The sequence below is a fragment of the Phoenix dactylifera genome, chromosome 15 (assembly GCF_009389715.1).
Source record: "Phoenix dactylifera cultivar Barhee BC4 chromosome 15, palm_55x_up_171113_PBpolish2nd_filt_p, whole genome shotgun sequence".
NCBI lineage: Eukaryota > Viridiplantae > Streptophyta > Magnoliopsida > Arecales > Arecaceae > Phoenix > Phoenix dactylifera.
The window spans coordinates 3,997,597-4,018,555 of record NC_052406.1 but is presented as its reverse complement, the minus strand read 5'-3'; the positions used below and the strand labels follow the sequence as shown (position 1 = coordinate 4,018,555).

At 36.5% G+C, this 20,959-nt stretch overlaps 2 protein-coding genes across 7 annotated transcripts; both read right to left on the bottom strand.

Moving 5' to 3' along the window:
- Window positions 1-796: 796 nt before the first annotated feature.
- On the bottom strand, window positions 797-4,978 carry LOC103704260 (NHP2-like protein 1). Its single transcript, XM_008787480.3, has 5 exons — window positions 4,806-4,978; window positions 4,453-4,573; window positions 4,159-4,262; window positions 1,231-1,362; window positions 797-1,146 (listed from the first exon to the last, which is right to left on the bottom strand). The coding sequence occupies exons 1-5, from the start codon at window positions 4,806-4,808 to the stop codon at window positions 1,120-1,122; spliced, it is 387 nt and encodes a 128-aa protein (XP_008785702.1). The 5' UTR covers window positions 4,809-4,978; the 3' UTR covers window positions 797-1,119.
- Window positions 4,979-8,223: 3,245 nt separating this feature from the next.
- On the bottom strand, window positions 8,224-20,353 carry LOC103704259 (inositol-tetrakisphosphate 1-kinase 1-like). Of its 6 annotated transcripts, XR_005515062.1 has the most exons (12): window positions 19,916-20,353; window positions 17,467-17,581; window positions 17,193-17,225; window positions 14,307-14,427; window positions 13,667-13,768; window positions 12,390-12,509; window positions 12,126-12,302; window positions 11,928-11,983; window positions 11,756-11,840; window positions 9,816-9,970; window positions 9,688-9,725; window positions 8,536-8,671 (listed from the first exon to the last, which is right to left on the bottom strand). XR_005515062.1 is itself a non-coding variant. In XM_008787478.4 (10 exons), exons 1-10 carry the CDS (start codon window positions 20,074-20,076, stop codon window positions 8,577-8,579), a joined length of 1,023 nt encoding a protein of 340 aa, XP_008785700.1. In that variant the 5' UTR covers window positions 20,077-20,351; the 3' UTR covers window positions 8,224-8,576. The 6 variants fall into 6 exon arrangements, 4 of the variants coding, with proteins under 4 accessions (XP_008785700.1, XP_038990071.1, XP_038990072.1 ...); XR_005515061.1 differs by having other exon boundaries at window positions 9,688-9,970; XM_008787478.4 differs by lacking the exons at window positions 9,688-9,725; window positions 9,816-9,970 and having other exon boundaries at window positions 8,224-8,671; window positions 13,667-13,759; window positions 17,500-17,581; window positions 19,916-20,351.
- Window positions 20,354-20,959: the final 606 nt, after the last annotated feature.

Below are 20,959 nucleotides of genomic sequence, written 5' to 3'. Positions count from 1 at the left end.
ATGTATGGTCCTTCTACAAAAGAACTCTATCAAGAACGCGTCACTCTCCGTTTTAATTTCTCATTGGAATAAAGAGCTGAACTTAATTTCCCAAAGAAAGAGCTAGGTGACGGTGGTGTTTATGGGTGTATGAATGCTTGTCATCAAGCACATGTATGTAAAAATATTATTTCCTTCTTCAGTGATTCATCTTGGTCTGGTTTATTCACTTTTGTAAAGGCTAGACTAATGCTGTTGTTATCCTTAATCTAGTCTGCAGAATGCTTCTAAAACTTAAAAAAATCCAGGAGCCTCATGCCAAAACTATTAAAATGATCCTACCATAAGGCTGGCCAATAGGACAGTACATCATCTTTAAAAGTAACTGCATGTGTTATACCTATCAGAGCATTTTTATCCCTAGTTTTTGTCTAGGGAAACAGACACCCAATCCACAAATAAAACTGTCAAAATTCACTTGTTGGTTATCAAACAAAATTAGTCATTCTCAGGTTTAAACCTCAATATAATTATGTTTTACCATGGCTAGCTAGAGTAGCTTTGGTGGGACAGTAGAATTCAAGCACCAGCAACTCAGGTGTATGAAGCAGATATCTGAAACTTCACAGGCAGCAAAGAAATGCAGATGCTATGACCCCAAAGTTCTACAGAGATCAAGCTGCTGAGTGGCCAACTTTTTACATGATGCAAGCCTTCTACCAAGCATCACCAGTGGGCAGTATCCAAATATTTCCACGGACCTCACCATGGAATCCAATCAAGGCCTCAATGGCATGCACATTAAACCATATCGATGGAATAGAAACCACAATTAAAACTACAAAATGACAATAAACTAGAAAAATACAAAACAAAGTCTTTAAAGATGCCCGATATTGGACAATCCCATTAGCAGAAATCTCTCCAAGTTCCTAATATTACCGTAGATAAGAGCTCAATAATAAGATAGTTCTATCCCGTCATTTTCAAAATAAAGGTGATAACTTTACACCCAAGACATGCAAAACATGGTGACCAAATAGAAGTAAACAACACTTGTCAAGAAACATGATGCTGATCAGTCCAAGCCTCCGGATAACTAAGTTCTTAGAAGGCCCATCATGCTGAAGATTTTGATATTTAGATGAGAAGCTTCTCGATGGCATCCTGCAATACATCAAGTGATTACTAAGTAAAAAAACACAAAAAATATATTATGAATTAAATATGAGCATATAATTAGTAATTCACCTTGAGTTGTTGTATTTGGGATTTCAACTGGCTACCTTCATTACTAGTCACTGAGCAAGCGATCACAGGTCTGGTAACTCCACAAGCTCGGCCAAGTGCTTGTTTGGAGGGAACAAACACATAGGGCACATTCTGGCATGATGAAAATGAGGTAACTTAGTTATTGTAGCAGCATATCTTTGTACAGACAAGGTTCATGGCTGATACAGCAAGGCTAGATAGTTATAAATTTATAGTTTCGCATATAATAAAATTCATGTATTTGAATTTTCAAAAAACACGAATTAAGAGCTGCACATTACTGTATGAGCTACATAGTTCATAGCAATCAACTGTGGATGTGTCATAATGGTTGGAAATCCAACAAGACAATGGATAACACAAGGCAGTACTCCGATGTATAAAAATAGCAGACTAAAATAACATGCTCAGCCAGCAGTAACTGGTGTTACAAAAGATATGTTTCATACTAAACATGAGAAGGAACCAACCAATAGAGAATGACTTGCACCAGAAAATTCCATTAAATAGAAGGCCAACATATTACAATCAGCAAGAAAAAAAAGAAAATAATAAACGTCCAACAAGGCATACCTAATAAATTTAGGTGCTCTTCCAAGTCAGATTTTAAGTTAGAAAATGCAGCAGAATAGGAATGTAAGGTTTTATATAAAACCAGTTCCTCTAGGGCACAGATTGGCTCACATGTCAGCTGGGCTTTGCTGTCCACTTAGAACACACTAACATCTTCACCATCAATTTTTAGAATCATTGTTCGACATGCCAAATTGCCAATGCAAACATGGAGAAATTGCTACACGACACATTAGAAGGTATCCATTTTCTTTCACTCTTCAACTATATATTGCCTCTTCTACCAGCATCAATGTAAACAGTGTAAGCACGTCGCCTCCAGCCAATCATTAGCCATTGAACATATTGCTGATTTCTCGCATTGATTTACATTATTTTTTTATCAAAGTTCAAATTTTAAACTATCTTGAAACTACTGATTTTTTATGATCGAAATCACCATACTGAAGCGTACAAACTCCTCTAAACCAAGAGCATGTCTACCACGTGTGCTATTAATTTTCAAAAGGTTGTCAGTATGAAGACAAAATGAACATGTTCTGAAAATACCTAATCTAGTTAGGTGAAAACCCATATAGCATTCTAAGGTGGACTTACTAGGAGCATATGGTATTAGATGCCAGGGCATGATAGTAATCATACACCAATAAACTGCAGAATCCTCTGAGCTTCATGATTATATGGTATCAGCCAAACCAATCCAGAATGTATAGGTGACTCCATCCCTAAAAATCTTATAATCTGGACTGGCAGATTAAACTGTTGATTGCTAATTTTAACAAGTACTAAGTGTGATACCCATGAAATTTATTTTAGAATGGGAGAGCATAAGTCTGTCAAGTGCCATTTGACTATACACACAAATACTAATACAATCATAAACATAAACTCTTTGGTTATGTTTGTTGATGTCATCTAAGGTTTAGGTAGACGCGATGGAAATTTTTTCTAAAGATTGTGTGTCGATAAGGTTTGAGCTTGCCATCTATGTGTGGACGGATCATGCTCTCTGATTGAAAACTTGTGGTCAACATGTATTTCTAGATTTTGTCTGCAAATTCTAACAGAAGCCTTCCATTAGAGTTTGGATCCTCTCTAATTACTTGAGAGGTCCAGTTCCATCAGCTGTAATCTGTTTCATGCAATGATTGGTTACAAGACAGCACAGGACATATTCGTTCTGGCCCTGTTTAATTGCCCATGTTGCACAATATCATCCCATCCTGAGCTATTGCCCCAACCAATTAGGAAGAAAGAAAATTTGTGGAAAACATGTAAATACACCATTGGCCAATGTGGGACCTTCGTTGCTTTCAAGTTATACGCCAAAAGTAAAATGAGCTAGTCCATGTAGTAACATTTTGCAGATTGACTTTACCACAGCTCATTTACTTTATATTTAACTAAGGTGTTCAATCCTAAATAATTACGGTTTATACACTTCCTCTAAACCACCAGTTGGTCTAAGAAGAATATTTAAAATAACTGGAAGTTCGGCCATGAAAACTTAAGCCAACATAACCTACAATTAATAATGAAATATGATCTTTATGATGAGCATTCATAGGATGACATAATCATATGAGCACCCAAGGATGCACCAGAGAATTAAGAAGTTCCCATCTTTGTTTTTCTCACCTTTCATCCATATGTAGTCTAAACACAATAATTCATACTGCACTAACCTCACCAATGAATAATGATGGTTTTCCTCTCATATAAATAATCTTATCCAAGAGACTACATTCTTTCCACTCCCAACCATCAATTTATGAAATAGATTACTCGCGAATGTGTGCAATGAATAAAATGGAGACTGTCTTTCGCTCACAATTGTTACATGTATAATTCGGCAACTGACAAAGAAATAAGCCGGGCCACAATATATTGTGCAGGATGTAATAGTTTTACAGATGCTAGTTACGCAACTTGTTTGAGTCTTCATCTGTGCCCCCTGAAAATATGAACCCCAAAATAATTTGTAACAAAGGTTAACAAAAAGATGAAGGAGTCCCTAGTGAAAAGATTTGAGGCTCCAAAATTGATTATTCTCATTTACAAGAGAACACTTGGAACATATTTTTATGTTAAATAACTGCAATAGGGGTTTTCCATAAAGAAACCACTAAATTAGGAACCATCTATTTACCAACCACTGGAAGTTACTTAGAAGGGTAGAAACTTATTTTTCTGATAAAAACTTAAGCTGTCACTACTGTTGGCGCCAGCCTCACTTCACACCTCAACTCCCACATACAGGCGCAGAACGAAAAAAATGCAGCAGCAGCAATGACAATAATCTTCAATTAACAAGCTATCAGAGAAAATAAATACCTTATCCTCTGCAAGCAGAGGAAGATGTAGAAGAATTTCAAGTGGCTCTGTATCCGCCGCCATCACAACAAACTCGGAGATGCCCCTGTTCAGAGTCTTCGTCGCTGTACAGTCAAAGAATCAAAACCCAAATACAGACGTTCAACATAAATATAAGTAGCCGAAAAAAAATCAAAAAAGCAAACTTTTTCCTTCCCGATGCATCAAAATCCAGACTTTTTAAAGAAAAGCAACAGAGAGAGAAGCAAAGGGATATATATATATATATATATATATATGGGCGAGAGTGGCAACCTTCATTGGCTCCCTTCTTGAGCTGCTTGTAGTTCGCCGCTTGCTGGACGAGATCCAATATGGTTATCGTCAGCTGAGCATCGGCCAAAGGGTACGCCTTTGGATTCACAACCTCGGTGCTCTATAAGTGATAGAAACAGAGAACGATTGGAAAAAAACTAAATCAATCTAATTTACAAAGGGAAGCAACGATACATATAAAAACCAGTACAAAACAAAGAAAAAGAGAAAAAGAGAAGATTAAAAGAGTCCTCAAGGAAGAAAAATACGAAAGAAAACCCTAAAAAAATACAAAGAAAACAAGGGTCCAAGAGAGAGAAGGGAGAAGAGAGTGGGAGGAACAGATCTATCACCATTTCTTTCTCGGTGGATGGAGCCCCCCCCAGAGAGAGAGAGAGAGAGGGGTATTCAACTGTTGTCCTCTGCTCTCGGCGGAAGAGAGATAGAGCGACGAAGAGGGCCTCTATAATCCCTTCGCTGCCCGGCCCCTGGGGGTTTTTATGCGTTTGGCCGAACGAGTCTGCCCTAATTATCCAGGGGCGGTAATATGCTCCTGCGCAACTTTGTAACTTAAAGCAGTAATTTTTAAATAAATAATTATTTTAAAAAAAAAGAGTATTTGAATATTTGATGGAGAGTTGTGGTCTCATCCATCAAAATAGTTTGTGATCAATATATATATTATTTTTAAGTTATATATTATTTTTTAGTAATTTATTTAAAGATTTTTATTGGTAATTTTTATTATTTTTTAAAAAGGAGTAATATTACATAATAACAATTGGAGGCCCAAACAAATTTATACTCTATTTATGTTATTAAATTTACTCGGATGCATGATAAAACATGCTTTATTACATTTCAATGTAATATAGAGTTAATAAATGTGAAACCATAAAAACATGCATTACTACAAGTAACAAAGTTCAAAGTGATGAGTAATGCTATAATAATAATAATAAAGAGAAAAAAAAGAAGGCTTGAATATCTTGATGAAATGATCATATTATCAGTTTGAAGGGATAGATGCATTGACCTGTCAGCAAACATAAAAAGTTTTCACATTTGCTCTCATCCAACAATAACTGCCAAAAACAAGTCATTAATCTTCCTAACTTAAAAATTGTATGTAAACACATAGAAAATGAGAACAACAAGGGTTTAAATGATGCAATATTTTTAATGTGCTCTTGTGTGCTTTTTTCCGCTCTACCAACTACCAAGGTTTAATTTAGAATCTTTTCCGAAACTTACAAAAAAAATTGTGGAAATTAAGTAAATTAGTGCCACAAAATAACAATGGCTTGACAAGCTCTCTAGAAAAAACGTAAATAAAATACTTACACAAAGGCTATGGCCAAAGCCTATGTTCAAGTAAATAAAGGCCACAAAACTAGATAGAGAGAGACTAGGGACCTAGGCGGTGCCCTAGGGGGATCTCGGAATGGGTATCTCTCAACTTACGAGCCATTATAGAGAGAGCTTGTGGGAGAGAAGAGGAAGTGGTTTGAGTTTTATTGAGGTTTTGGTGAGACGGAGGATAGAACAAGCCTGTTAAATTAGAAGCGAGAAAGGGAGAGCAATATGATTGAACATTAGCTAAATTGTAGATCTAAAAAAAATTCTTTTTTCTTTCAACTAATTATAGTGTTTCACTAAATCTAAAATTGAGAAGTTAAAAATGTGAGGCTCATTAAAATTTCAAAATATGAAGTTAGAAATGATGGAAAAGGATCAAAAAGAAGTTTCCTACTTGGTACTAAAAGGATTGGCCGCAAGCCCTCAATTGTAGTCTAAAGAAGACACAAATATAGAGTTGAATCTAGAGGAGCAAATATTAGTAATATAATAGGGCTATTCCCCCAAGCAAGGGGTCACACGGACCTCCCTTGATGCCCTTCCTCCACCCTACATACACATGCAAATTGTTAATTCTATTCAAAAAGATATTTAATATGATTTAATTAGCCTACAATATGTTAAAATTATTATAGTTAGTCTTCAATAATATTAATAAAAAAAAGATTATACTAATTTTTAGTATTTTGAAAAAGGGGAGGGAACTTCAACGAGGAGTAAATTATCCATGCATGAATCTCTTATTTTGAAGCCAAAAGCTCTAATGGTGTTGTCACGCCTCGGACCCGGATCCGTGACACGGCCGTGCTATTGCCGACTACCACCCACAAAAGCACGCAGCCTCATACATGGATAACAGGGTAGTCAAACCAGTCAAACTTTCATATATTAAAGCATTTTTAGTACACATGCTTAGTGGTACAAAATACAGAGCTTCTACATATTTTATGTATACAAAAGTATATTTGTTTTGCCCCAAAAGGGAGAAGCCCTGATACAAAAGAAAAAATCTCTGGCAGCTATCAGTGATGAGGATCTGAAAGAAAATACCAATAAAATGGTATGAGCTACACGGCTCAGTAAGTAATCTTGTATAATCTTAACGGATCAATTAATATGCTGAACATGTTTAAACATGATTTGAGAAGCTGATATGTATGCTGTCTAACAATTCATCATGATAAAATATTCATACTGAATCAATAATCATATTATGTATGTTATCGAAAATCTTCATATAAATATACCTTGTAAGATCGTATACCGGCATGCCGTGGTTTACACCCTCCAATGCTACGGCAGAGTCATTATCGGCCACTGGTGGGGCGAGCTCAATTATTATACAGCAACTGGCGGGGCAACCTCAGTTATATTCAGCCCGTAGCATCTAAGAGTCCATACATAGTATTTCTTGCAAGTGGTACACTTAGCTAGAGGCAATTCATCATCTTACACCATAATTACTATGTTAAGTGCAATTATGGTAACGAAATGCCAATCATCTTATATGCGTAATACTTTAAAATCTGTACAAGCATGATGTATGAATAACCATAATTTCTATGACTAAAACATACCACTTGTATATATGATCCATAGAAGATTAGGATAGGTTACTTACACTTATAATTTAGGTAAGGAAGCGTATTCATGATCCATAATAAAAATTAAAACAAGTTACTTACAGTAATTCGCTTTCCCACGTTTGACCAGTCCAGATGACGGATCCTTAATCACCTTGCACAACATCATAGGGATCACATTATTCTCCGTTTGTTTAATACATAATTTCTCAGTTAAAATTATGAGTTTACTTGTTTAGATCCCATCCAAGGACTTGGCCCAAGTTCAATTTACCCGCGTTAAAGCCTTCTAATTTGGTCAATAGGCTTAATCCCAAGTTAAATTTTGGGTTTAGGATCAATGTGGCTCATTTGGGCCTGAGTCAGGGTTAGCCCAAGGTTAATTTGACCTTCTGTCCATTGAATTGGGCCTGATTCATAATCAACTAGGCCTGCTAAGATTAACTCAGCTTAATTGAGTTCGAACCTATTTCAATTTAACTTAATTTGGTTCGAATTTAATTTATAGTTTGGGCTCGTCCAGACTTAGCCTAATCTGATTGGGCTTGGGTTTAGTCAAATTTGGCTTTAGACCAACTATATCATCAGCCTTTCTATTTATAATTGTCATGCTTCTTGTAGAGAATGAGAAAGGAAGCGAAAAGCCAAAATGCTTCATGAAATTTTTCCTATCTAGGCGAAAGTGGAATTTTACTTTAGGTCTCTAAAACAACCACACAGTGATATAACTAGTTTGTTAAGGCGGAACCTTCAAAACGTTTCATGAGGCTCAGCGATGAACACAAGTAACAGTGCACGAAATGCATCATGAGCCATGTTTACTTGATGAACACAAGATGATCCCGAGACCAAGCATTTCAGAAATTGTATAAGCAAAACAGCACACTTTTAGAATAACCATTCGAATAGCAAGAACTAATCCTACTCCGCTTTTTCTTTTTTCCAAACCAAAAACAACTTTCCTAAATCATTTCAGTAAAGGATCTTCAACTAGTATTGCCACTGAATGAGATCTTCAGCTACCACCAAGAAGAAACAGACCCGATAAGGAGCATCTTTGTTAGTCTCTAGCTTCACATGCCGCATAACAGCTACGTACATGGACAATTTAGAGGGTGCATTGGATAGTTAGAACATCCACCTGATGTTTACAGATCGAAGAAGATTTCACCAGCTGCAGCTTCAGCTGTTACTCAATCTCCTTTTATATTTGCTTTGCACAAGGCTTAGAAGAAAGTCGGTGAAAATGTGTTCATAGCCTGGCATTTTGCCATATCCTGCAGAAATTGAAGTCCATATAAGATCAGAAACAGAACAAGCATGCACTTATGTTCAATTATTAGGGATGGTTTTAGATAACGCTGCATGGATAACATCTTGTTTGTCACAGCTTCCATATAGAAACCATAGAAGAACAGATATATGACAAGAGGACAAACATTTGAGAGCTGGATATGTGGATGACAAATGCATATTGCTTTACAAATTTAGCAGTAAAGTCAGTACTCATGATTTATAGCATCATTAAACTGCATCAAACGCATCACCATTATGAGATATATGATAGTCAAAGCATTGGTAAAAAATTGACTCGCTTAATCTGGGATCAACTACCCTTGATACAGATATTTGAAACAGAGAAGTCACCAAGAGCACCTGACAACATCTAATGAAGGGTGTCACAGCTCCAAAATCTTACTCTCACCTCAAAACCTTCCACCTACTACTTCCAAGCCCACTTAGCCAAGCACCATCAAGTACTGTCATAGAACTTTAAAAATTACCACTTGATCGACTAAGTACAACAAGAATACTGAAATATGAAATGTTAAATCTGCGTAGTAACTGATCCATAAATCTTTTTTTTAAACTAATTTAGTACAATGTAGACCCGATCCTGACCACAACCTCCATCTTCTTCCAATGGCTAATGTTCTCCAATAATGGAACCTACTTCCATCTGAAACTGCTAATGTTCCAAATGAAATTTCTATGATGAAAACTCAGGCTCGAATTTATCATTCATTGGTCCAAGCCTTGCGCATCATATTACATGTATCACGCAAGAGCAAGAAAACCTCAACACCACCCTTCTGTGCTACACTACGCCCTCCTCCCCTAATGATAGTACTTTCATAACACTGTAAAATTATCAATATTACAGCATCCACAATTACATGAACAACTATTAAAGTATATGCCAAATTATTAAGTTCTGCTTCTTAGAGCAGAAGATTATGCAAAGCAGTAATATCAGCTTTACTAACAGTTATTTACCCAAGCATCATCTTACCTTCCCCAAACGCCATTGTGCTTCTTTTGATTTACAAGCTGAGATTCAAAACTGATATAACCAGTCAGATACTTTATGCAAAATTCACACTCAACTGACATGACTATAAATATCAATTTTTCCATCACCATTAAGAGCTTGCTCAGATGGTTACCTCTTGCCCTTCGAGCAAGAGGTCAAGGGATCAATTCCGAATGGTGTCGGCCCTCGCTTTGACCCCCGATTAGCAAAACCCTGTTTCCACAGGCTTCGTCTCAGTCTGCCTGGGGGCCTAGACTCAGACCTAGGAAGAAGAAGAAGGAGAAGAAGTACGTCACCCAACTTGATAGTCCAACCTTGCTCTACCTATTACCCCCTATACTATAAGAATGTAGAAAATGTCATATTTAGCCTTATTTGCTGATAAAAGCTCCAACATCATTCTTTATAACTTGTATTTCTACCTAGTTATCATGGTTTTTCTTCATAGTCGCTAAAACTGCTGATAGCCAACATACAGTCTCATGACAAAGGTTTCAAACCAAATATTGTTTTCCTCTCACCAAACAATAAAGCAGAAGGAACTAACAGCCAAGGTTATTTTGTTTTCAGCCCAATGGACCTTATGCCAACTAAGACCCACTAATTGAAGCAAGTCCAGCAAGTTTGCATAAGCAAGCAAAAGAAAATTGTCACATGATCACAGATGTTGAAGCTTCTCATGGATCAAATTGTCAAATTTAAATATGCAATCACCTACCAATCTCTTACCACCTTGTAGCAAGGACTAGACAGCATCTAGGAATATATGCTGATAAAATCTACCGATTGTCCTCTAGAGGCAATTTGGTCAAAATTTGACATGACAGGTTGGGTGATATACAAATGATATGATAAGTTAAGAACATGATGAGAATTCTTTTAACAATTATACAACAAAAGCCACTTCAACTTTTTTTTAAAAGAATAATCTAGTCAGGAGAAAGCAACAAATACAAATTTTAAGCGTCTCTAAAGTAAACATAAAGCAATCTGGTCATTTAGAAAAATGTCACAAGAAAATAACTCAAGAAAAGGGTATAAGAGGTATCTGAGACTGCTTATTACTTGATTGGGACCCAAAGGAACAATAAATACATAAGAGTGGGGTACAAGGTTTGCTATCTTGTAATAAGATATAAATTTAAAGGACTGAACATTACAAGCAATTTTCAACTTAATTGTCGAAATAAACTTTTAGAATTATTTTCACCTTCATTTTCTACTTGAACTTTAGCTTTTATTCAAAACCCACTTCCATGTAAAATAGGCCTCAATATCTGACATTTAGCATTCTGATGACTACCCCACAGTAAACACGCGATTCTCACTGAACCGGAATAGCTTTTATATATCCAGCAAAGTTTTCTATAAAAACTATAAGAAAACAATTGAAGAGGCTGTCCACCTCTACAGCAATCTTAATCATTTTGTAAGGGTTGTTCTTGTGCTTTCTTTCAATGGAACTATTTGTGTCACTTATGGCATCTTCCTGCAACAAAAATTAAAAGAACAAGGTCCCTGAAAATGAAGTAAATCTCATTTACTATCTACTACCACAAAATTTATGTTGGTAAACACTGACATGAACGGTCCTAATAATTCAACAAATAGATGTTCTAAAAATCCAATTACATACATGGGAAATCTAAAAAAGCAAACTAATACATGCATTTAAAATTGTAGGATATTCATCTTTAGTCAAATCCTCTATGGATAATTAACATGAAACCATAGTAATGCTGAAAAAAATGTTCGTTTACAAACTTTCAACTTCAGTAGTATAATTTATAATTCAATAACAGTATATTGGTAGTACTTAAAAAAATATACTTGGAGAGAATTAGGAAGAGACATCTTAATACATACAAATTATATATATATATATATATATATCACAATTATTCCTGAAAAATTTAACGCTCCTATTAACACAATTATCTGATTGGAGAAAAAAGGCCCATAATCCAAACATACACGAAGAATATTCAGAGAAAGTGTAATAACACAGAAAGGTAAATTTACTGAACAATTAAGTATGTTCACTTGCCAGGAAAATAATTGATATCAATGATATAATATCGATCCCTCGTGCCATGCTCCCTGATCATATCTATGTTGAACAACCGAAGACCCTATGTATCTCATAAACAAGAGAAAATGAATGAATGATAGATTGAATGAGTGCTTAACTTGTGCAAATATATAAGAAATTATCATACCAGTCTACGACGGAGGTCTCTACCAAGCCTCTCAAGCAATGGTCGGGGAGGAAGCTCTGTTCCAGATCAGGAACAAAAAAGCAATTATCTTTTCAATTTGCAGCAGGACATACTTTTCTTAAGTTTGATGATTGCAAACCAATCTAAGAAGACCAAAAAGTTCAAAAATCCGTCAAAACTATGTTAGAGGTTTTCTACCAGCAATAATAGGGTCCAGGTCTACATCATCTGCAGAGGCTGCAGCAGAAGAAACCCTGGGAAATTGAAAGACACCAGCATTGTTTAATATTTCGCGTTTATTCACATCAGGAAGTGAAGATCGCCGCATGACTTTTATCATTTCCCCAACAATATAGACCTTAAAGAGAACACCACCTATAATCAGAGAAAAAAATCAGCTGCATATTGATAAATAGATTTAACCAAGCAAAGTGAGGCTATGTGACAGTCATAACAAGCTACCATGATTGACAAATTCCTGTAAAACCAAGGGAGGATCAAGCTTTGACAAGGAGAACCGATCATAAGCAAGAGATAGTTCATGTGATTTTGCACTTCCATCCACTACCAATGGCTTGACAACTGCACAAGAAACAAGAGCAAACAAATATGGTAATAAGTTTCACAGGTTAATAGTAACATCCAGACATCTAGTTCACAGCACCTCCAAACTGACTACAGTTAAATTTTATAAATTTAGCGAACACTTGAATCCATGCACATATAAAATTTACTCAAACAACATTCAGTCCTGCCCATTTATTATTTATGGACTAAATTCGATACGTGTGTTTAAACTAAAAAAATTATACATGCCATTTTTTTATGAAGCAATAATAAAATAAAAGGACACTCCTTTAGTTTTAAAAAACTGTTACATTTGGTAAATTTGGCATCTTTACTTGTCCAAAATACAGTATCCTATTAAAAGGACTTTGATGCTGAGAATGGAAGACAGGAGTTATCACTTGACCTTGAAACTAAAAAAAAATTATGTTTGGCTAAACCACATGGACATACAGAGTGTGCACGTGCCTACGAAAAAAGCCCTGCTAAATCACCAGCTTTAGCAGGATAATCTTTGCAGGATGGGGTAAAACATATTTCTACATTCTAGTACACTTCAAGACCGGTCAGAAAGTATGCATCTAAAGTGAGGGTCCAATATATGAGCATACACAAGAAAGTATCAAAGCAAACCAAGCAAAGAAACCAGAGCAAAAGATGAAACACTGATCCAGCTCAGGGTTTATAGTCATACAAACCAAATACGTAGCAATTTAAAGCAAAATAGTGTTTTTAAGATTCGTGGTTCACAAGGATATAATGCTGAACGAGGTTAGCTTTATGCTCACAATGCTCCTCAAAAGTTCTTATGTAGCTAAAAACTAAGCCTTACATACATTGATATTAGTAGATCACAACCTGCTGTTGTTCTTATCAACTAAAATCCTTGCTAAATGATTAGACCCAGGCAGAACCTTTGACCATAACAAGCTCACCCTTTCCAAATTAAGGGCATGTTGCTGGATGATCTGCAACCTCTACAAAATAGAACAAGCAATGAGGATCCCAAGATTTGCATCTTGGCTTAGACCCTAATGCTCTGAAAACAGTTATAGACCTCCTAAAGCTTGCCACAGCCTCCCTTTGGTTAATATTCCCAGCAGCATCACCATGATGCGCTTCACATATAAGGGACAGCAGCAGAAATAATAAATATTTAACAGCAGATATACCTAGAGGTAGTGTCAATCCAGCCTTGGTAACTGCATCTGGAATTGTTGAGGGGTCTTTTGTGATTACCAGTTGCCGAGGAACACCAACTTTACCTGCAGATGCTTCCAATGCACAATGATGATTCAATCAGAAACTGAATACAGAGATAGCTTTAAAGATAAAGAAGATCATAAAAAACCAACTATTGAAGTGTGGTCCTATCAAGGATGAAGGATCACAACAGAAATTACAGACAACTATCATTGCCAGATTTGAAACAAAAATCAACAAGAACCACCATGATTTAGGATAAACTATAGCACATGAAATGCATAACCTTTTAGAATGTGAGAAATGGTTAATTGATGCCATATGGAAAAAGCTTACTACTTTTATGGTATCTGACCTATAGGCTGATAAACTTAGTAAATGAAGGACCATTAATGAAGGTCAAATAAGGAACTCCATGATTGCATAAGTCAACCCTGTCATAGACTCATTCAACTGGCTTCTCAGGAAACATGGAAGGTGTTATGGATAGTTATGGAGTGTGAGTAGCCAACAACACGACTTGTAAGTGTGCATCAATTGATTCACCATATCAAATCATCTAAAGAGTATTGTGACAAGTTCTTATAGCGAAATTACTTTAAGAATTACCATAGCAATCTGATAAATTCAAATCAGCTACACCCTCAAGCATCGATTGCCGATTATGCAAGTGCTGTATAGCAGCCGGTGGGTCAAGGACAGTCACTTCTGGATGTTTTCTCCAATAATCCTTCAAGAATAAAGGGAATAGGATAAAGAAATATTCAAGACTCGACCAGAGTGGTTCGTAGACATAAGCAGCATACATAGTCAAATTACAATGAGCCATATAAGTTCAACAAGAAGGAATTACTATAGAAGAATGAAATTCCAGATATCAGAATTTCACTAAGAAACAGTTACTGAATATTTTATTCAATATTTCTTTTGGTGAACATTAATCTTAGTAATCAAAAGTGATAAAATTTTCTCAAAGAAGACTGAGACTATAAAACAACCAAATCAGGGGTTTCATCAAAGAAGAAACTGGCCTAGGGATTTTATGCAGGTCTGTACTCATTGAATTATAGAAGTGTACTTCATATTGAATAAAAGATATCTCATTAAAGCTTTACATGTGGACCTTTTCTAGAGTATCATTAACAGCAGTTCTTTATTAGCCCTATTGTTAGAACTTAGCAGCCTGCTAATCTTAAGCATCAATACAACCCCAGGCAATCATTGTTTTTACCAGCCAAAAAGATTATGAGATACTTTTTAAGGCAAATGGATAATCAAATATAACATAATTAACTATAGCTGCGTTGAAACTACACCATTTGTACATAAAATATGACCATAACCCACCGCCATGTATCGAAAGTTTTGAAGAAAATCAAACATAAGATCTTCATAAAAATCACATGCATATATATATCTAAGAATCATTATTCAAGACGTCTGATTACTAAATTACCAAACATAGAATCTGTGCCGTGCATGGCAACAAAAAGATCGAGCCAAATATGGATATGAAGCTGAGATCAATGATAAATCCTAGAAGGGAATACAATAGCTGAGAACACAAGCATAAAAGGTAAAAAATACACATTAAGGCCTGCGTATATATCTATCCTCTGTGCAAATAGAAGAACAGAAAGGAAAAATATTCTAAAGCCAAAATCACATGCAACCTCTCTTAGAACCAAAATAGAACATGCTACAGCAGCCTTTCTCCATTAATCTATGCTCAAAAAGGAGTACCAAATGGCCAGGAGGACTTGGTCCAACAGTTGGCACCCCTCTCCTAAGTGCTGTCTTTGGAGAGAAGTCCAAGGTTCAAACCCTGGTGGCACCGCATTAGCACTGTATTTCTGAAAAAAAAAAATAAAGAACACTAGTTCACCCCTCCCCCACCCCTCCCTCCCTCCATTTATGGAATGAAGAGCCAATGCATTGTTACAGACAGGAAGACAGAGGATGCGAGTAAAGTCCAGATATGCTCAACTGATTCTATTTTAACAATGTAATATCGATTACTGAACTTTGTAACAAATCAACTTATTTTCTGTGACACAGAAAGCAACACAGATCTAGCAGTCAAGATATTCTGTTTATTGCCACTATATTCATCATACTTAAGCATATATAAGTGGCCAATTGTTAAGCAAAACCAGCCCAAATATTTAACTATTGACCAAAAAACATTTTACACATTCACAAATCAATGTTTTCTCTTCTGCTGCTGTTTTTAGTTTTCCCCTCTTGTTGCTGTTCTTCTATGATTGTTCTTCTACACGCATTTTTATATAGCCAGGAAGAAAGCACATGCAGATGAAAATCAACACTCTTTTCTGGTTGGAGATACAGCATATGCTTGCAAATATGGAATATGTTAGTTCACAAGCAGGTATAAATGGGGACAAAAAATGTAAATGAAAGAGCTAATGGCATCTCCTAAATGGTAATCCACTCAGCCAGCTACAAGAATTTCAGTTAAAAAAAACATATTGATTAGTTTTAATCATCTAGTTAGTTGAATTTCTCAAAAAAAATTAGTCCTATGCTCTTCTTTTTTTCAAAAAATTAGCTGAGTTTTGCCTATTGCTATGGAATTGTTCCTCTGAAGAGCAAAGTTTAGGACAGCAAATATATTCCCTAAAAATCATGGACACAGGAAGCAAAACTGCAGTTCATTCCAACTCTTTAAATTATAAATTATATGAATAAATGTTATAGATTGATGCTAAAACCTTGCATGCAATGAATTAGTACATTTTTCTGATCCTTTATATTTTCTTATAAAGTCAAATTTATCAAGTATCAGAGATATTAATTGCAACTCCTTGGATAATCCACATGAAGTTTACAAGATTAGACACACGTGCAAGAACCAGACCTGACATGTCAAAAATTCAAATTACAGCACATTGATAGATATTGGATTAAAAATTGGATGCCTGCTTAAAAGTGGATGAGTTGACTCTTGATTCGAGTCAACAACTGGAGTAATGCCACAACTATGATAGTTAATAAGATAGTGGCTGAGACAACTTATTTCACAGACAAGAGAAATGCAATCAACCACCGGAGAACACTCATCATTGCATGTCTTTGTAAAGCCAACATTTGATGCAACTACAGTTAGCGACACCTGAAATCACCTAGCAACTGTATCAGAGGCTTAGATTAGCTGGTCACAGCAGAAACAATCCTCAGTTGTTGGAAGGAAATCTTGAAGTTCCGACTTTTAACTATCTGATCATGATTCATGATGCATGAAAGAACATGCTCTCTGCAAATTATTTCAGACAAAAATGAGTATTTGACTCTAACAAATTTCTCCGAGTACCAGTCAGTGTTAGTTCATATTTGACCATCCATGCAAATTGCCAGCTCTATCATGACATGAAGTGGAAACAATAAAACATGTATCCGAATGGAAGGCAACAGATATTTTTAAAAAACCCTGAAAAAGATGAAGTGTTTCTGTTAGGGTGACTAAGAGTTGCTTACCTCCAGAATTTGTTGCCATTCTATTCCAGTCAACTGGAGAAAACATTGAAAGAACAAAACTTGTCAGGATAAGAAATGATCTAAAGATTTTCCTAAAAACATCAATGAATTGATTTCTTCGATATACCCATGAATAATACAAAAGAATTGAAACATTGGTCTAAGAAAACTGCAGGAAGCCCACTAAACAATTGCCAATCAATCTAACAAGGAATGAGCAAACATGTGCATTCATTCCTAGACTAGTTGCTGCTTTTCTAGGCCATGAAATAACCTGAGAGTTCGAGTCTGGGCAGCAATGACGAACCTTGTGTAGAACAATGTCAAAAGGACCTTGCTCTGAAAGAGGCCTAGTATGGTCAATTGCAACAAATAAAATCCCCTTCTTCCTGCACCACATTTTTAGAGGCATAGTAAGTGAAGTCAGCTAAAGTTGTAATTTTGATGACACTAGTCACACTATCACATCACATCCAAGACCTAAAAGAAGAAATGACCAACCATTACATTGACCACGTATTCAGTCTGAACAACAGATAAAAATCAGTGATAAATCAGTGAAAATAAACATTTTAAAAATAATTGACCAAAAAAATTGGAGTGCCAAACAACATCATTTAAGACCAGAAAGTATTTAGGGCCCAGGACAGCAAGGAGTTCAGCTGATTTTATATCCATTTCGAAGCTGACATTGTTTTTGCCTCAACTAGAATATATTGATAGAATAAACAAAACAATGTACGCAACACAACCTAGAGCTCGAATTAAAACAACTGAATCTCATTACTGGATCCAGACTGGAGCTGCTGAACAAACTGTAACCCTATAAAATGTGATGCATCTAACTGAACAATAGAGGAATATACCATACCTTATCATACCACACTTTGTGTGTAGAAAGAAACAACAAATCCTTTTTTTTAAGAATTTCTCTTTATGCTTGCAGCTATAGAGGGGAGGGGAAAAACATATGTCCAGAGATAATGTTTATAATGGTGGTAGAAGATTGAATGAAATAACTACTAGCTCTGAACCAAGGTATTTCCTCAAAATAAGAGGTCAAAAATTAGTGAATTTTGGAATGTAAAATTGGATTCTATTGTGCAATTATATTTTACAAAGAAAAACAAAAAAGCATCCATAAGGATAAAATATATAGATCAGTAACATTCTTGTCATCCATGAGACACTATATGAAGTAAATCTATATTATAAAAGATTTCTAACACCCACAGTTCTTTACTAATGAATAATTAAATTACTTTTTATTCAAGACCTAAGCAAGGTTTTTTTTTTTCTTTCAAGAGTCCCACATTTCCCAGCCTCCCATGTTTCCCAGCCTATACTGGAAAATTTTAGCTTGGGGCAGTTTCTGTCAAAACAAAAGCAGAACGAAACAAATAGAAGTAAAGTAATTTTAGGAATGTCAAAACTATCAGTAGAGAGATATCACCATTGTATAGAAATGTCGAAAAATTGGAAACTATTTTTTAAAACACTGCAACAAACGAAGATAGTTGTATCATACGAAATATAATTTTTTTTTTCTGAATCAGCACTGCACTAGATAACAAAAAATGGTCTTCCGAAAGAAATAAAAGGATCAGAATAAAGCTTTTAAACCATGATACAGGTAAGGCTGTTTATCAAGATCCTAGAAGCCTGTGCAAATTGTTGATACTTGAACCAATTGCGAAGCATTAAAGAGAAACATGAGCCAGTTGACGATAAGACAAATGGTTACAGTTTTTTTATCTAACGGCACAGCATGCAACAGAACATTATAATACTTGCTTCCTCAAGGACCACAGAATTAAATAATAATTTTTAAACTATATATAGAACAGAATATTCCAATTCAAAAAAAATAAAATAGCTGGCATGTTGTTATTATCGATCCATAAAATACACTCTTCCAAACAGGGTCAACTTAAGATATGAGTAGGAGCTACTGTCAAGGACGAAAACAAAGTGAAAGCAGCTCAAATCAACGGTTGTTGTTTATAATATCACTGTAGAAACCTCACTCTCAGCTGTCACTTAAATGAATATCACTGTAGCAACCTCTCTCTCAGCTGTCACTTAAAGTAGGAGCTACTTTTCCTTTTCCCTCATGTGGAAGTTTTTCACAATTGACAGAAACTGCTTTACTTATTTCTGAACGGTGAGATAACAAATTGAGCAGGCGTCATAAACAGTAAGCAAAGTAAACCACAGACAAAATCCTAGTTTCAACATATAAAGTACGCAAAAGCTGTTCAATTAAGGCGTTCTCCATTTCAAGCATGTGTGCATACCATGGGTTCTTATAGAATGAATCAAAATATATTTTTCATCTTGCAATAACAGAGGAAGAAATCTCCAAGATGGAAAAGATTGAAAGATAAGAAGAAGAAGAATTGACAAAGGAGATTCTTCAGGGCGCTTGCAAGTTCGCAGTTTACTGTTTAAAGGAGATTAGGTTGGGAAAGCCAACAAATAGAAAACAAAACGGTTTACCCACGGAAGAAGAAAAACTGGCTTGTTAGTATTATATATTAATTAAAAAATCCAATCTTGCTCCCATTAGGGCTCAAAACATTAGGCTTATAAGCGATCATGTCAGATTTATAAGCCATCGTATCAAACGGATAGCTGAGAGTCAGAATCATGCCAATGTCCACCAAACGCCTCCAAAATCAAAACTTCTTCCCCAAAAATTCTCCTTTTGCTCAAGATTTTACCTAGCCAACCCTTCCAGTTTCGGCTGCAAGAAGCTCTTGACCTTCTTCGACGTCAGGGCGTACCCCACGACGAGCTTCAGCTGCGGCAGCGGAGGCGGCAGAACCGAACCCATCTCGTTCTCCTCCTCATTCCTGTACGAAATCTCCCCGTTCAACCTCATATCCACCCCCCACCCCCCCACACCCTCAAACCAAAATAAATCAACCAAAACCCACAAGAATCCAGAGGTGGAACCCTGCGTCCTCCTCACCCCAAGAAAAGCTACCCCTGATCGATTCTCCCCTCGATACAAATGCGATCACACCGTTCTTCCTGTTCCACTACTGATGGAGATCAGGAAAAAAAGAAGATGGGAATCGAAGATCCGAAACCCTAGAATAATTCTCAAACACGAAGAGGGAGGGAGGGAGGGATAGGGAGAGCAGTGGCGAGGGAACCCGAGAGGCTTGGGCCGACTATTTGTAGGGAACCAGAAATTGTCCTCGACACGGAACACCAGGCCCATCCCTATCCCGCATCCAGCTCCACGTCCTGTTGACGGTCCTGATTGCAGACGCGTGTCCCCATAGTCCACCATCCGAAACGGTGTTCGTCACCCGCCCTGGACCACCGACAGTACGCTCCATTTCTAGGCGCGCATACACATCCACCGTCCCTTCCTCGATCTAATCAATCATCGCCTCAAGACTCAAGAGCCACGCGCACGGCTCTAGAAAGCAATGGACAACTGTTTCTACACCGGGATTCGGCGTGGCATCGGATTGGGCGAGGAACATGGCGCTGGTCGCGGTCCTCGTGGGGCAAGCCGCGAAATCTTCTGGAATCAGGGCCGCACGCATAACGGAATCGCAATACAAGCCGGTGAGTTTCCGTGTGAAACCCGGAATAATGGGTGTGAGGCTTGTGGAAGATTCACACGAGAGTAGTGGGAGGAGAAGACCTTATCCTTTGGATGGGAGGGATGGGATAAGAGCACGTGCAAGTTCTTCTGTATGGTATTGGTGCATGAGACTCGCATGGGAGGAAATCTGATCCGATGGTGG